General features: G+C 46.1%; 2 protein-coding genes across 2 annotated transcripts in view; one reads left to right on the plus strand and one right to left on the minus strand.

Moving 5' to 3' along the window:
• PSMC5 (proteasome 26S subunit, ATPase 5) overlaps window positions 1–17,954 on the plus strand; it is a 203,464-nt gene that overhangs the window by 72,928 nt on the left and 112,582 nt on the right. The gene's annotated exons all lie outside the window — the stretch shown is intronic.
• Window positions 5,872–17,954, minus strand: part of CRHR1 (corticotropin releasing hormone receptor 1) — a 60,723-nt gene continuing 48,640 nt past the window's right edge. The window contains exons 10-13 of the mRNA XM_056864641.1: window positions 13,092–13,177; window positions 9,884–10,019; window positions 7,824–7,865; window positions 5,872–6,017 (exon numbers count right to left, since the gene is read on the minus strand). Coding sequence (XP_056720619.1) covers window positions 5,877–6,017; window positions 7,824–7,865; window positions 9,884–10,019; window positions 13,092–13,177 — 405 coding nt within the window. The 3' untranslated portion in view covers window positions 5,872–5,876. The remainder of the gene's footprint in view (window positions 6,018–7,823; window positions 7,866–9,883; window positions 10,020–13,091; window positions 13,178–17,954) is intronic.

Consider the following 17,954-nt stretch of genomic DNA (forward strand, 5'->3'; position numbering starts at 1 on the left):
AATATTCCCTGGAGTCATGACTGAGCTCTTGGACGCCAGTCAGCATGACCGAGCTGGACACATGATTAAGCCTTGGAGTGGGAGGGGGGGTCAGTGAATCGGGGAGGGGAGGGGGGAAGGAAGCACTCCGGGTTGACCGCAGCTAAGAGGTGTGAGTAAACAGCACTGTTTGTGCACCACAGTGTGCTCACGGGCACACGTTTCCTAGGCGCACCCCCCCCACACGAAGATCCCCACCCTCTTGCCACCGCCAGCCACCACACCATCGCCTACCTTTGGCTCACTTCTCTTCCCCCCTCCATAACTATTAGTCCTCCCTGTCCTTCTCCCTCCCCCCAAAAAACACCATTATTCTTACAGAGGTTTCTCGGCTCATCATCTTTTGATCGGCCTGCCTTTGTTTCCTTTTGTGGAAGAGAACTTTCATCAGGCTTCCCTGAGATGCTGAGCCCCCCCTTTCTGTGAGCAAAAATGACACATTGGCCCAGAGGCCCTCCTGCTAGCTAGTGAAGAAGAAGAGATGGCTTTTATACCCCGCTTTTCCGTTAAGGAGTCTCAAAGTGGCTTACAATCGCCTTCCCTTCCTCTCCCCACAACGGACCCCTTGGGAGGTAGGTGGAGCTGAGAGAGTTCTGAAAGAACTGTGACTAGCCCAAGGTCACCCTGCAGGCTGCATGTGGAGGAGTGAGGAATCCAACCTGGTTCTCCAGATTAGAGTGCGCTGCTCTTAACCACTACACCACACTTAGTGCATAAGTTGGGGGTGGGTTTTGCGAATGTGTGTTTTGGGAATCCAACAGGGTTTGCGCATCTGTCAGTAGACAAAGTTACTCTCAGACCCAGGCACTGGCAGACACCGCGCCAAGTGGAAGGAAGGAAGGAAACTTGCTGATCCTTTCAGAAATGTTCAGCAGCGAGGGAGGGGCCAGTGGGTTGGTGCGAGATCGAACCTCGGCTGCCGCTTGCCGAATTTGGGACGACGGCCGGTGCCTTCGAAGGGAATCACAGAGCTTCATCCCCGCTGCTGAAGGAAACGGATTGACAGAGGAGGAAAAGCAAGAGGCACCTGCTCGGATGGGAACTGTGGACCCGAGCGCCGTGAGTTGAAGCGGGATGGAGTTCAGTTTCAGCAGCCGCTGATGGTTTCGAGTGAGCGTCGAGAGAGCGGAGACGATGCTACTGAGTGAGCATCGAATGCCCTTGGCCTGTCCCACATACCAAGCCTGTGCCCAGCTGTATGGCTGTTCAACAGAGCCATGTTACTTCTCCAGCTGCTTGTACATTCCTGTTATTTTTTGGATTGGTGCTTTATTGCTGGGGATGGGGGTCAAGGGGTGGGTGGGCCACAAAGGTTGGTGGCTTAGCCTGGACTCTAGAGTAGGGAGGGGTTAATAATATCTGGTTTAGGACTAAATATAGTAGAACTTTGTTTTACCAAACCTTAGCACGGCGTTTCTTCAACCAACATAGTGTGTGTGTGTGTGTGTGTGCGGGGGGGGGGGGGTTCGAATCCAAAACTGTAAATGCAAATGATGCCATTGGAAAATTCTGCAAACTCCCTTTCCCACCGAGAAAATATTTTGCACCTCAAAGTGTACAATTCGAATGGATGCAAGCATTCTGGGTTGGGTGAGTACAAGATTCCTCCTAAATCCACACTTTGCTAGATTCAAGGCCTTCCCGTCCGCTTGAATTTTTTTTGAACGTCACAGAATTTGTCACGCTTTGCATCAGATCCGTTTTTCACTGCAGTGCCTGGTACAGCTGCAGTTGACCCGACGTACATCGTCAGCCATTTTCTGGCCTGGATGCATTTCTAAAACGTGTTGGGAAAAGGGTTACACGTAGGGTTGCCAACTTCCAGGTGGAGACCTCCCGCTATTCCAACTGATCTCCGGGGGACAGAGATCAGTTCACCTGGAGAAAATGGCAGCATTGAAAGGTGGACACTATAGCATTATACCTAGGGTTGCTGGGTGGGTAGTTTTGGTGGGCAATTGCCCGCCAATCCACCCAGCTGCTCCTGAGCAGTGATTGTGTGCACACACGGTCACGTGCACACGGTGACATCACTTCCGGATTTACCCCTAGAAGCACCGCATCGCTGCGGCTGCTTTCGCACTTAACACCCCCCCCCAAAAAGGCCACCCCAGCCTTGCTCCCTAACACCTCTCACCGATTAAAGGGGGGGGGGGGAACTGGCAACCCTAATTATACCAAAAAAAACCGTGGCTAAGGAACAATACTCATATATTTAATTATGTACCAACATTATGTGTGTGTGTGAAGTGCCTTCAAGTCGCAGCCGACTTATGGCGACCCCTTTTGTGGTTTTCATGGCAAGAGACTAACAGAGGTGGTTTTGCCAGTGCCTTCTTCTGCACAGCAACCCTGGACTTCCTTGGTGGTCTCCCATCCAAATACTAACCAGGGCCGCCCCTGCTTAGCTTCTGAGATCTGACGAGATCAGGCTAGCCTGGGCCATCCAGGTCAGGGCACCAACATTATAACTACCTATATATACTGACTGAAATATATCTAAAGTAACAATACACAATAATTTTACCCGTCTAGTACTGAATAGATTATTTATAGCCATTTTTCTACTGACACTGAAGAGATGATTTATAACTTTATTTATTAACTGATCTACTGGTGTTGCATCATTGAAGAGATATCAAGAACATATGGAAGAACAAGCTCAAGGATTGTATATGGACTCTTGATTCTATCCCAGTAGAATTATTGTGTATTGTTACTTTAGATGTATTTCAGTCAGTATATATATATATATACATACACATATACACACACACACACACACACACACATATATATATATATATATATAAAAACTATTGTCCCTTAGCCACAGGCATCTGTTTTTTGAGGTTTGATTGCAGTGTTGGTGTGGCATGGCTACTATTTTTTTCTTGACTAACTCTAATTATACCCCAATGAAGTCCCTCCCCTCAATTGTATCTCTATGGAGGCAAGGGGTGAACTTTGCAAAATCACACTAAAGATTCTGAATACAGCCACTTTGCCAATGCATTTCAGTGGAGGAGGATGGAGTGACCCCTTCCAGACCCCATAACTCCAAACCCCCTGACCCAATCTTCACCAAACTTGGGAGTTCTTGCAAGGAGATTCCCTTCCTGCTACCCTTAAAATGTGGGACCTCTACCTGCAAAAATGCCCCCCAGGAGCAATGGAAATTTTCTTTGCATTCAAAACCTTTTGTATTGGTTTTAATGGAGGAGGATGGGACCCCATAACCTCGGACCCCCTGACCCAATATTCACCAAACTTGGGGGTTCTTGCAAGGAGAGTCCCTTCAAGCTACCCTGAAAGCTTCCCCAGGCCAGCCTGCCTGGGCTGCAACCCCGAACCTCCACTCCCTGGCGGAGGGCCGCGAGCCAGGGGGGAGCAGAGGCGAGGCGACAGCAGCCTGCCCGCTCGCCGGCCGCTTGCCGCCTCCACCTGCAGGGAGGAGCCGCAGCGCGCCTCCTCCTCCTCCTCCTCCTCCTCCTCGAGAACAGCACTTTAGGGGCCAAAGAGCCGCATGCGGCCCGCGACCACTGACCTAGGGCATCCTTTGGCCATTTCCCAAGTTTTTAGAAGATAAAGATTCCTTTTCCAGAGGCCGGCTCATTGAAAAGGGTACTCGGTACGTGCCCTGAGGCACTGTGAAAAACCATCCCAGGTAACTCATTCAACAAAGGACAGCTCTGGACATGTGAAATACCCTTGCCAAACCTGACAGCAGTGAGCTCCAGGATCAACGACAATGCAGGTGAACATAAGAAAAGCCTTGCTGGCTCAGACCAAGGCCCATCAAGTCCAGCAGTCTGTTCACACAGTGGCCAACCAGGGGCCTCTAGGAAGCCCCCAAACGACTGCAGCAGCACCAACCAGCCTGTGTTCCACAGCACCTAAGGTAATAGTCATGCTCCTCTGATCCTGGGAAGAATAGGTATGCATCATGACTAGTATCCATTTTAACTAGTAGCCATGAATACCCACTCTCCTCTTAAAGCCTTCCAAGTTGGTAACCATCACCACATCCTGGGGCAGGGAGTTCCACAGTTTAACTATGTGTTGTGTGAAAAAATACTTCCTTTTATCTGTTTTGAATCTCTCACCCTCCAGCTTCAGCAGATGACCCCGTGTTCTAGTATGATGGGAGAGGTGGTTCTGTTACTCTCCGAGAGGGATCTTGTGTGTGTGTGTGTGTGTAAAGTGCCGTCAAGTCGCAGCCAACTTGTGGCGACCCCTTTTGGGGTTTTCATGGCAAGAGACTAACAGAGGTGGTTTGCCAGTGCCTTCCTCTGCACAGCAACCCTGGTCTTCCTTGGTGGCCTCCCATCCAAATACTGACCAGGGCTGACCCTGCTTAGCTTCTGAGATCAGGCTAGCCTGGGCCATCCAGATCAGGGCGAGAGGGATCTTAGCCGACAGCTAATGCAAGATATGTTGGGTTCAGTGTACTGGCTCTATACTAAGGTCAATTCTGTTCTACAGCAGGCTGAAGTCTTGACTGCTGCATGACCTGTATAGATGATGCATATTGGCTTCTCGTGGAGAGAGGCAAAAAGTGATGAAGAACCTCCTGAGCCCAGGAAACCATCACTCCACCCCATAAATTCTGAGATTTAACCTGGCATTGTCTGTGCATTTTCAAATCTCATTATTGCATGTATATGGATCAAGAGGGGAAAAGCCACAGGCCTCAGTAAGTTAAATATTGTGGCCAGTGCTATTTTATATACTTGTGAAGCGCTGTTAACAGAGTCACATGCAGCCCTGATCATTCTTCTGGGTAGGGAAGGGTGAATTCTGTATAATCCTTGCAGAATAGAAAGGCGTACTGCCCTCATCCTGGGGTCGGCGTTGTACTTTATTAAGAGATAACCAAAACAAGTCCATCCATCTCTCCTTCTGTTTTGGGGATCCAGAGGGAATTCCCAGGGCAAGGGAAGTTGTTGTCTGGAGGGTCTTTACTGTAGCTTGGCCCTACCATTACGGAAGGGGCCTCCCGCTTGGTGGGCCGGTCTGCATGCTGAGAGTCCCCCAGGCCCTATTTCTTGGCTTAGCTGTTCCAGCTGCAGAAATGTATGAGGAAGAACATTGGGATGGCACCGCTGGATCTCGCTTGACTGTGCTACAAGAGATGCCCCCAGAGTAAAAGTTCACAAGCAGGGCCCGATGGTGGTATCCACCTACTCTTGTAAATCCCCACGACTGGGTAAGTCACAGAATATGGAGTTTGTGCTTTTTTTTTTTTTTTGGGCAATTAGGGATATTCGCCACTGATAAGCTGCCACAATAAATTCACAGAATCCTTTGGGAAACAAGCCATTTTGTGCTAATGGCCACTTCAGCATCGTGTAGACAAGGAGTTCCCAAGGTTGGTCCTGCTGCAGAATCTGTCCCTTTGGTTTGGGCTGCCTATTAAAACTCCGGCAGATGATGATGATGACACCCCCAGAGTTTCTGTGTTTGGTGAGGGAATCATCCGTCCCCTTCTGCTCCTTACACATCACTTACGATTCGATAAAACCTCTCCCATTCCTGCCAGCAAAACAGAACAGCGAGCTCCAGATGGAGCAAATGCACGAGGCCGCGCTTTCAAGGGGAAGATGAGAGCGCCATAGTGCGGTGGCAGGCCTTGGAACGGCCCGTGGTTTCACACCTGCTGAGTTTTGCCAAGACTGCAATCCCAGCCAGGAAAAACGCTTCTAACGGATGCAGCTTCTCGGGAGAGAAAGCAGCCGGCATCTTCTGGTGGCTTTCCCGACACGCGTCTGGGAGAACGGCAGTCCTGGCCCACTGGGCCCTGCCCCCACAACTACCACGATGTTTCAGGGACAACCTCAGAGCGCCGTCGACTGCTTGATGCTGTGGAAGCTGACCCGTGTTGGAGACGTGGGAATGGACATGGCTCTCGCCACCCTGGCCCGGATGGAGTGCTTGTCCTGCCACCGGTGCCATCTCTTCCGTACTGCAGAGCGGACCTGGAAAGACACATCACGTCACCAAAAAAAACTAACTGAAAGGGTAACTTGGCGTGCAGCAGTCTGCACAAATCGGTTTCATAGCAAGCTGAACTGTCATGGCTTCTCCCTGGGAGTTGTAGTTCAGCAAAGCACTGAGGGCTCTCTGTTAAGATTCCCAGCTTTCCTGCACAGACCCAAAGGGGTCCTTGTGAAGAACAATGACTGATAAACCACTTAAAGTCTCATGCTCTGCAGTGCCACCGGCGGGAGCTTTGTGGGGCTGTGGCAGACGTGTGTGAAGCTGCCTTCTATTGAATCAGACCCTTGGTCCATCAAAGTCAGTATTGTCTACTCAGACCAGCAGCGGCTCTCCAGGGTCTTAGGCAGAGGCTTTGCACATCACCTACTTGCTTAGCCCCTTTAACTGGAGATGCCGGGGATTGAACCTGGGTCCTTCTGCATGCCAAGCAGATGCTCTACCACTGAGCCACGGCCCCTCCCCCAATGTGGTTAGGGTTCCCATCAGCTTAGGGCGGGGGATCTCCAGCTAGGGCTGCCAGGTCCCCCCTCTCCTCCGGCGGGAGACTATGGGGCTGAGGTTGGGATTGCGTGCGCGCATCACTTCCGGTTTACAGCCGGTCAACATCGTTTAGCTTTCGAGGTCCTCCTTTCTACCTCAAGCCATTGCGCTGTTCCCCAGAGCCCAAACGAAATGGGGATAAGGTAGGCTTACCAGGTCCCTCCTCTCCTCTGGCGGGAGGTTTTTTGGGCGGTAGTGAGGTATGATCATGCGCGTCCATGGCCGCGCCGACGCGATCACGTCACTTCCGGTTTACACCTGGAAGTACTGCATCACAAGGGGCCTTTACCACTCAAACTGAGAGTTTGGTAAATGGCCCCTTGTGATGAGATGCTTCCGGGTGTAAACCGGAAGTGACATGGTGCCGTGGGTAGGCGCGTGCGCACGCGTTGCCTGCTGACCTTCAGCTGGTCGGTGGGCAGCCAGCTGGATTGGTGGGGGCTTGCCCACCACCACCTGGCACTTGGCAACCCTAGGGTATGGGGAAATTAAGCAAATTCTCCTATCTGAAATTTGCTTGCATTACACCCACACACATTTGTATTAATTTTTTTTACATTTATGGCAATGGATGCCAGTGGGTTTAAAATTTTTTTTTAAATCTAAAACAGATGAGAAGTGCTGAATTTGGCAAGTTACTGTTATCTTTGCCTCAACGTGTTTATTGATTTATTTCGGGACGTTTATTTATACCTTGCCTTTAATATAGAAAGGCACTCAGTGTACTCAAGGCAATGTACAATAACTACAGTAAGATTAAAACAATAAACAACAAATATGTATACCAGGTAAAACGGCATAAAAAGCAAACCAGAAAAATCAGATAAGCTGTAAAAAAAGACTTTTGGATGCTGCAGGTGAAAACTCTCACAAACAGCATCTCTCACACAAAACTTTAAAACAGTGGGATTTTTTTAAAAAGCTGAGAGAAAACCCAATGTAGAACAGAATAAATGTCTATGTTCTTTATGAACATTAAGATTTACTGTTGTTGTTTTTTAAAAGTGTTCCTCAGAATAAAAACCAGCATATAATATTCCAACATTTGGTGTTCAAAATTGCCAAACTTCAGATACATTTTAAACCAGTTCCACCTTTCCAGCAGATGCATCAATTCTACCCCTTGCCCATAACTGCCTCCCTCCACCCATATCTGTCCCTGGCCTGGTGACTGAAAGGGCCCATTCAAGGCCTGCCCCACCGGCTACATGCAACCCAGAAGGTCTCCATCAGCCCCAGCTCACCTCACTGTTCAGGAAACAATAGAAGACAGAGACAAAAAAGCCCTGAGGGGGAAACAAAGAAGAATCTAGAGTCAGTCAAGTCCTGGAAGAAAGCGTACACACAGCCTTTGGCCCCATGTCTGCTATGGGGCACATCCAGCTGTTCATTTCATCAGCAACCTCTTGATCTTGTCAACATTGTGCCCCCATAACCCAAGATGTTTGAGATCTAGACAGTGCTTAACACAGTGAGGAAAAGAGATGTACTCTGCACATGCACAAAAGCACACGTTAATATTTTGTAGGGATGTACACAGAAATTTACGTCTTCTCTTTCAGCTAATTTTGTGTGTGTAAAGTGCCGTCAAGTCAAATCTGGGGCTTTCAAGGCAAGTGAGAAGCAGAGGTGGTTTGCTATTGCCTTCTTCTGCAGAGTCTTCCTTGGGGGTCTTGCTTCTGAGTACTGACCTTGCTTAGCGTCCGAGATCTGACATCGGACTATACCATGCCACCTTCCATATTTCAGCTAATTTTAGAGGGTTTTAAAATTACCCCCCCTTTATTATTGCTATTACACATGTTCATATTATATTTGGTTTTGTTTTCATTCATTTCAAAGAGAAATAACCTTCCACTTGTAATTTTCTTTTTCACCCAACCAATTGGGATGAAAATTCTCAGGGAATGTACAACTTTGCTCAATTTTCAAGCAGCTAGAAGAAATCTTTCCTGTGATATAGAAAGTTCAGATTCTCACTTCAGAGGGAGCACAGAGAGGAGTGACAACAGTCATATGTGAGTTTCTCTTCCTTTCCTGGGATCATAAAGACAGGGCTGGAGAAGGTCTGTTTTTAAATAAAACTGGAGTATGTGAGCCAAGGAAGCAAAACATTGCCACACGTGGATGATTTCAACATTTTCCTTCCAGGCTGGCTCATTTCCAGCATTATAGCTGGGACGAGAAAAACAAATGTCTCAAGAACCAGACAGAACTGTGGGAGAGGGCAGGATTTAATTCCTATCATCCAAATGTGCCTATTGTGTTTAAAAACAGACACCCCCCCACACACACACTCTCTCTCTATGCATAGGAATGTCTGGGGGTGACAGTACTCTTTGGTGGGAACATCTGCTAACTCTTCTGGTTGGAAAATGCCATTGTCAGTTAAATTATCTGCAGATCCATTCTTTCCTTTTGCTTCACTGCCTAGAACTCTGAAAACCCGTGGGGCATCAGAATCACAGAAGTTGCTGGAGGTTTCTAGAGATTATCAGTAATAGTTAATTTTAATAATCACATTCAATATGTTAAAGCACAGGCGATTTCATATGAATTTTGCTTAGTTAATTTGTGAAGCCATATCTATTGTTTTGCAAATTCTGAAGCTGATTGCTGGCTTCATGAACAGGTTCCAGAACTGAGCTTTAGGAGGAGTCAGCTGTTCAAGCACATTAGCTGGAGAAACTGGAAGAAAGGTTATGGAGGAAAAAAGCAGTGGCAGCATGAATAGTTAGAAAAAAATTTTTTTTAGATGAGGGTGTGATTGGGGAGTGGATTCTCACAGAGCCCAAACAAAGGTTTTCACAAACTCAAAAACAGATTTAAAAAATAAGTTTCATATGTAGCATTTGAAATGTGACCTTTGAGGATAACTTAGGCTTTTAAAGTAATTTTGACACAGTAAGTACTAACTTGACAACATCTGCATCTTCCATATGTCTTAGTATTCCCCTCACCCATCCTTTCCAATAATTTCAGCTCTAGTTCTATGAAGGGGCTTTTCCGCATTCTCATTTTCCTTGCTTGTAAGTTCCTGTTTCTTCAGGGTCCCCCCCTCCCCCATTCTGCATGGGTTTTGCTCCCTGTAGTGGTCGATTCGATATCACTGGGTTTAAGTCCAGCGTATCTCCCTACAGATTTAAACTGCAGGTTTTTAAGCTGGACTTAAATCTGTGTGATATCAAATCAACCACTAGAGAAAGCAAAACGTACGCGGAACAGGAATACCCTCCCACCCCCAAGAAACAGGAACTTGCATGTGAGGAAAATGAGACTGCAGAAAAGCCCAAGGTTTCCATACCTGGAAGGACTCCAAGAGAGAGTTGAAGTAGATGAAGACGATCCTGGATATTTCATCTTCTCCAGGGTTGACGAAGAAAAGCATGTAAGTAATGCCCAGTAATGGAAGAAGCACAAGAGTGGCTTTCACAGCTTTTCTGTCAAAAGGAGGAGGGACACAGGAATCACCAGTCGTGCAATCCAACAGTTTTTCAAAATAGCCCCAAAGCACCCACTCTGCCCTGGACATGAACACATGGTGCTACTTGAAACCTTTAACTGAAGATGCCGGGGATTGAACCGGGGGCCTTCCACATGCAAAACAGATGATCTACCTGAGCTGCAACCCCTCCCCCTAAGCTAAGCAACACAGGAAGCTGCCTTATCCTGAAGTCAGATGGCTGGTCCATCGAGGTCTACTGACTGGAAGCGGCTTTCCAGGCTTTGAGGGATAGATCCTTCACATCACCTACTACCTGACCCTTTTAACTAGAGTTGCTGGGGATTGAACCTGGTACCTCCTGCATACATAGCTAGTGTTCTGCCACTGAGCAATGGCCCCTCCACAACAGACTGCCCCCTTGGCAAGGATTGAGACTGGGTCTGTCCATGCTGCAAAACGAAGTGGGATTGTGGGGATGGAACCTTAAGAGTGTTGGAAGGGACTATCACTTCAGACTACAGGGAGATGATCACCATTTTTAATGCTCTCTGCATTTTTTTTTTTAAAAAAGAAATCCTTTGCAGGATGCGAGGAGTGGCTAGGACTCAGCTCTGGTAGGCTAGTCGTTTACATAGGGGAACACTGGAAAGCCCTGACCTGGATGGTCCATGCTCACCCATTCTTATCATATCTTGGAAGCTAAGCAGGGTCACCCAGGGTTCCTACAATGGCAATTATCTGAATGGAGGGAGGTGTCCAATGGGGTGCCACAGCGTTCGGTTCTGGGCCCGGTACTTTTCTATATTTTTATAAATGATCTGGATGAGGGTGTGGAGGGACTACTCATTAAATTTGCAGATGACACCAAATTGGGAGGTGCAGCGAACACACCAGAAGACAGAGATAGAATTCAACGAGATCTGAACACACTGAAAAAGTGGGCGGATGTGGACAAGATGCAATTCAACAAGGATAAGTGCCGAGTTCTACATCTGGGTAACAAAAATGAGGGACATGCATACTAGATGGGGAATACACTTCTGTGTAACAGTGTGTGTGAACAAGATCTTGTGGTATGGGTGGACCATAAGTTAAATATGAGCAGTCAGTGTGATGCAGCGACCAAAAAAGCTAATGCGATCTTGGGGTGCATCAACAGAGGCATAACATCCAAATCACAAGATGTCATAGTCCTGCTGTACACTGTGTTGGTCAGGCCGCACCTGTTGTACGATGTGCAGTTCTGGAGGCCTCACTTCAAAAAGGATGTGGACAGAATGGAGGGGGTGCAGAGGAAAGCGACGAGGATGATCAGGGGCCTGGAGACCAAGCCCTATGAGGAAAGGTTGAGGGAGTTGGGAATGTTTAGTCTGGAGAAGAGGAGGTTAATGAGGAAGTGTTCCCTCTTGCAACTGCCTTTCAGCACAACATCAGGCAAAGGGGGCGACAGCTGCTGCCTTCATTTGTTGCTGGAGATGTCTGGCGGGAGTAACTGCAGGAGAGCTGGTTCCTCCTGGCACAGCAGCTTCTCCTGACTTTTTAACAGGAGCTCATCCAAGGAGCAAGAGGACTGAAACTGACCCACACTCGCTGTGAAACTGACCAAATAAGCAGCCTTATGCTATTCCAGAATTATTCTCTTGCTAGTTCACTTGATAATGGCTTCAAGGGGAGGAGTTGGATGAGGGGGAAAGACACATGGGAAAGACTGAAACTGACCCACACTCGCAGTGAAACTGACCAAATAAGCAGCCTTATGCTATTCCAGCATTATTCTCTTGCTAGTTCACTAGATAATGGCTTCGAGGGGAGGAGTTGGATGAGGGGGAAAGACACATGGAAGGGAGAAGCAAGAATGGGCATGGGGAGAAAAACCCATATTGACAAGTATACACAGGGCCAGCTTCCAATTTGGGATCGAGGCAGACTTTTAACTCGGGGTAAAACAGCATCCTGAAAATGCAGGGAAAACGTGAGGGGAAAGCAAGGCGACTTCTGAAGTTTGGAAAATACGTGCATAATTAAAATGAAACCCCAAAGTAGTCAAAGACTCACTGTGGCTAAGTGAAGGTGTGGGGGAAGCACTCTGTACATGCTTGAAGGCACTTTGTGTTTAGGTGACGGGGCTGGTCGCTGTTCAGATCAGAGTTTGGTTTTGATTTCTGGTTCACCCAGAGCCTCATCTGACCCACTAAGGCGACTCTCTTCTTTCTGGCAGAACTTCTGTGGCTTTAACAATTATTAGGAGAGCCAACCTCCATGTGGTAGCTGGAGAGGTCCCACTATTACAACTGATCTTCAGGCTTTAAGAAGATTGCTTTCATAGAAAGAAAGTGCCCATGCTTGCTTCAAGAGGTGGGAACGATTGAACATATGATTTTACAGTGTATTTTTAACAAGGAGGCTAGGAGTAAAATGACTGATCCTTTGCTAAAGAAATTCTCGGGAGAATCTGACAAAACCAAATTGGACCACCTGTTAGCCGGCAATAATCCCCAGATCTCGAGATATGTTGCTAGATACTGCATGTTAACATGTAGGGCTTGGAAATCACAGCAGTAATTTTTAACTTATTTATTTTATTAACTGTCATATTTTATTCTAATAGTGTTATCCGGTTTGTCCTTAAATCTGCCTTGTTTTTGTTGGTAAGGCTTACGGTATGCATCGCTGTATTTTTATAATGCTGGTCAAATGACCGTAGTAAATGAAATTAAGGATCTCCAGGCGACAGAGATCAGTTCCCCTGGAGAAAATGGCCGCTTTGGCAATTAGACTCTATGGCATTGAAGTCCCTCCCCTCCCCAAACCCCATCCTCCTCAGGCTCCACCCCCAAAATCTCCAAGTATTTCCCAGCCCAGAGCTGGCAACCCTAACAATTGTAGACTAGGCATGAAGTCCAAGCAGAACTTACAGTGGCCAGGCCCCCACCGCCGGGAGGACTGGAACGGGAACAAATTATGTAAAGTAATGAGCCCGGCTTAATTAGCATCATGAATTTGGGGCATAGCTTTAGGACTGCCCTCCCCACTCCAGCCCACTGCTCCCCCTCCCTCCAGCTGATACCTGTACTGCATCGTCTCTGAGGTGGTCGAGGCCCGAAGCTTCGTCATCAAGATTCTGACAATATTGAATAGAAAGATAAAGTTGATCTGGAACAGACACAGAAATCCAGTTAACTGAGGGCAACAACAGCCACCACGTGCCACAACCCCATCACCACATGCCCCTTCTCAACAACTCCGCCACCCCACCCCATTTCTTCTCGTGATTTTGCACCACGAGCTAAGCATGCCCCTCAGTTCTGCTCCTCGTCCAAAGTCCAGACCTGACGCCAGGCAGGAGTAGGGCTGCCAACTCATCCGGAGGAGAGAGAAAACGCCCCGTCCCTTTAACAGAGGCTTAATGGAATTTGCTTTACCAGGTGATAAGATTTTTACCTCCATGCCATGAAAAGCATGTACCGTATAGTTTAAGCTTAGAAAAACGGATCGGTTTCCCAACATCCAAGAGCATGAGATTACTAGGACACATTGGAGACTATGTAATTCAAAATGTTCAAAATGTATCTCCAAAGGAGTGGAGAAGAAATGTTCTCCCCTCCTTCCCCCAGCAAAGCATTTTAATATAGGTTAGCCGACAGTACCAGGTCATTTCAAACATCTACCCAAACAAGGTTCTGTGGAAGTAGCCTTCTCAAGCCACTAGGGGGAGCTACTCTCCCAGACATCATACACTGGTTCCCAACCGGGGGTCTGTGGACCCCCAGGGGTCCACAAGAACTAAATTAAGGTCCGCGAAACAAAGTTATAAACCCATAATAAATTAATATTTTCAATTAAAAGTTCTCTATTATAAAAATATATATTCAAATATTATTCTAAGTTTAATGTTTAACTAACAGTTATGATTAAAGTTTATTTTCAAATTCTCTGAATTTTTATTTTGAGCCTTGGGGTCCCTGCACCGAACAAAAAAGTCCTAGTGGCCCCTGGTCAAAAAAAGGCTGGGAACCACAAGTGACCTTCCCCCCACCCCCCAATCTGACAAAGAACATTTATCTTGTGTTTAATCTTTCCGATTTGAAGGGTCTTTATGGATTCCCCGCCATGGATGTATGGGGATTTTTAGTTTTACAAATGCAAAACAAAATTTCTCAGGTCACACCACCTCTTGCCTTGAAAGCCCCACCAGGGGTTGCCGTAAGTCAGACGTGACTTTAGTGCAAAAATATAATAATAATCAAAAGAAGGTACAGACAGAATCTGGAACCTCGGTACCATTTAATCACCTTCAATCCTCTCTACATTTTCACCCTCAGAGTAAATGACAGAATTAGAGATGAGTGAATCGAGAAAGGGATTTACTGCCGAGTGTGTGTGTGTGTGTGTGTGTATTAAAACACGTTTCTGTTTGTTCTAAACCGGGGATATGGGTGGGGTGGGGTGGGGGGAAGGATCTTCCAGCTTTGGAAACCTTTAGAAGCCACCTCGCTCTTTCCTCACCTCTTCTGGATGCTGTTTTAGCCTGAGTTAAATGTCTGCGTCGATCCCAAATCAAATGCCATTCGTATGCAGTTATTCATTTGGGTTTCTCTCCTCACACCCACATTCTCACTTTCCCCTCTCACTTGTCTTTCCCCTTCAACTAACCTTGAAGCCATATATATATATATATATATATATATATATATATATATATATATATATATATATATATATATATATATATATATATATATATATATATATATAGTTTCCAAGTGCAGGACCAGCGATAGAATAATCACAAATGATCTGGAAAGACTGCTTATTTCTCCATTCCCCATTTAGCTTGTCCTCTTCAATTGCCCCCCCGCCCCAATTTTTAATTATTTTTTGTTTGCGAGTGCAAGACTTGCAATAAAATAATGAAACAGTACAAATGACCACAGGAGTGTTCTTATGCCCTCTGCGATCAGATAGCAAGAAACGTTTTAATCGAATGGTGCATTGGTGTACATTTTTCCTTTTGGGTCATTTTGGGTTGAATCACAGTAAAGCAGCTGTGTGGAATTGGACCCTTTCCCCCCGATATCATCCACACCTCCCTCAGGGTTAAGTGAAAAAGTGGCTACTTGGCTAAGTGAAAATGAGACAATCCCACCGCGGGGCTGGTGACGTGTTAAAAAAAATCACTACAGCCAAATAAAAAGAAGTATGCGCAGGGGGAGGGAGTCACACGTATGTCGACATAAGTGCCTTTTCCTCTAGCGATCTATCACTAGAGCGCATGCATGCTCAAAGAAGGTGACCGCTCCCATTGGTTTGGAAGCTCCGCATTTTCGCTGACACATGCAGAAATTTACTCTGTAACCCCAAGTACTCCGGGAATTTATTCGGGGGGAAAGCCACTGTGCAGAGTGATTTGAGAATGCAACTGCAAATGCTGTGCCTCGAGAGAGCAGCGTATCCAGTGGAAACAACCCACGCATAAAAGGCCTTTCTTTCATTGTTCTCGAATTTTGCATTCCAGTTTTACTGCGTTGTTTGCTGTATATATGATGCAGGCCTTTTGGGGCATTGTTTTCTAATTCTAAAATCCACCTTGAGTCACAGCCAGGAAGGTGGACGATAAATGAAGTGAAAACCTAATCAAATAGTTCAGACTGAATCAGAGAAAAGTCAGCTCGAGTAGGTATCTATTGGCTAATTGACAAAAACGAAGAAGCTGAGCCACACCAACAGTGAGGAGGAGGAGGAGGAGGAAAAGGAGGAGGAGGAGAAGGAGAAGGAGAAGAAGAAGAGTTGGCTTTTATATGCCGACTTTCTCTGCCACTTAAGGGAGACTCAAACCGGCTTACGATCACCCTCCCTTCCCCTCCCCACAACAGACACCCTGTGAGGTAGGTGGGGCTGAGAGAGCTCTAACAGAGCTGTGACTAGCCCAAGGTCACCCAGCTGGCTTCGTGTGGAGGAGTGGGGAAACAAATCCAGTTCACCAGATTAGCCTCTGCCGCTCATGTGGAGGTGTGGGGAATCAAACCCAGTTCTCCAGATAAAAGTCCACCGCTCCATATACAGGATACAGAGTACAAAAGTACGTGGTACCAACAAATCACAATAGCTAAATAATTTGTTTCGATCAGTAAATAGTAAAGATGTACATATGATGCTGGTGACATGACTTTTGTCCTGTTTCATACTATAATCCTTCTTTGAGATAAACTGCTCACAGAAAACCTCCTGGCAAGGAGTCAAAAGTCCTTCTCCCCTCTGTAACCCTTTTCTCTTCTCCATTCTGTGATCTTTCTCAAAGGAAAATCCTTGGCAATTAAATCTGTAAATGGTCTTCTCTGCTCATTCTGAGAAGTTTTCTGTGAACCGTTTATCTCAAAGAAGTAGTTTGAAATAGGACTTTCCCCATGGAAACAGAATTATATTTACATCTTTAATATTTACTTGTATAAATGGTTTAGATATTGTGATTAGTTGGAGTCCTATAGCCAGATAGATAGATAGATAGATAGATAGATAGATAGATAGATAGATAGATAGATAGATCGATAGATCGATAGATAGATAGATAGATAGATAGATAGATAGCCCTTAGCCAGATAAAACAAGAAACACGGACTAATATATTCTTACAAACAAAGAATTATAGTCCGAGTCTTATAACAGTTAAAAAGAGAAATAACAGCCGAGATATATCTGCCAATTGGGAATAGCCACGTACTTTTGTACTCTATATCTATTGGCTAATGACTTTGACATCACCAACACTCTCCTTATCTACTTCTCCCCCGATTCCTGGAGCAGTTTTGAAAATGGTTTTAAAATGTTATGGAAAATTTTATTTTAGATTTGGGGCAGGAGGAATGCAAACATATCTCTTCTTTCTTTTTCTTCTTTTTCCTTTTTCTTCTTTTTCTTCTTCCACTTCTTCTTTTTCTTTCAAAGGGCTGTAAAAATGCAAACAGCCTGCTGGATAAACCAGCAGGGAGGCAAGACTGAAAACTGACTCGCCCCATTGGCATAGGAAGCGACCCTCTGATCCCGCATTTCACTTATCAGTGTCTACTTTGGGAAGACCAGTGGTAAAGGCTACTTGACGCCACGGGAAAGAACCCCGCTGTAACTGCTCTTAATATGCCATTCTTCCTTATCCTAAAACAATAACCTTTAAACTAATCTAGGGTCTGGGGAAGGGCATTGGTGTTACAAAACTATGTGTGGATAGTTAGCACTTAAATATGAAATGGTACTTTCTGGGTAACTATGGCCATTTATGCTTGGTAATTAGCAGCATGTTCCAGGCTGAAGTGCCCTGCATATTTTTTTTAGTTTTTCACGTTGAACTGTCATTCAGGAAGTGACTGCAAAGCCGGCGCATACCTGCTTCGCATTTCTTAAGGGCCCCTTTAACGTGACCTTTTGTGTTTGCTCCGCCCCTGCACCGAAGAATCCCCTCAAGGAAGCATGCAAAATGAGAGCCGCGCGTTAGCTATGCAAATAGAGGTTGGCTAATGGAAGGAACGAAGGAGCAGGCGAGTGTGTGTGGGGGTGGAATTTCTCCTCTTGCGTCGGGACCGTGAATAAGCATTTTAAAGGTTGCATTTTTAAAAAGAGCTTCGAGTGAGCATCAAAATTGACCCTGCATAAATGGCCAAAAAACCCCACAAAGGGTACTGATTATCGGAGGCCACGAGAAGAAAAAAGAACTGTGTAAAAACAAATTGTTCTTTACTGAGATTAAGAACAAATTGTTTTTACACAGTTAAGGGCAATTGTTCTTTTTTCATCTCGTGGCCTCTGATGATCAGCACCCTTTGTGTTTTCTTACAATGGTGTCTCTCCTAATTTTCACTTATTTTCTGTGCCACACCTGCAGACTTTTACAATAGGTTTGCACCTCTGGCTCGCTTTTGACTGTAATGAGCTCCCTATT

This window comes from Euleptes europaea, chromosome 18 (genome assembly GCF_029931775.1).
Source record: "Euleptes europaea isolate rEulEur1 chromosome 18, rEulEur1.hap1, whole genome shotgun sequence".
In the NCBI taxonomy this organism is placed as follows: domain Eukaryota; kingdom Metazoa; phylum Chordata; class Lepidosauria; order Squamata; family Sphaerodactylidae; genus Euleptes; species Euleptes europaea.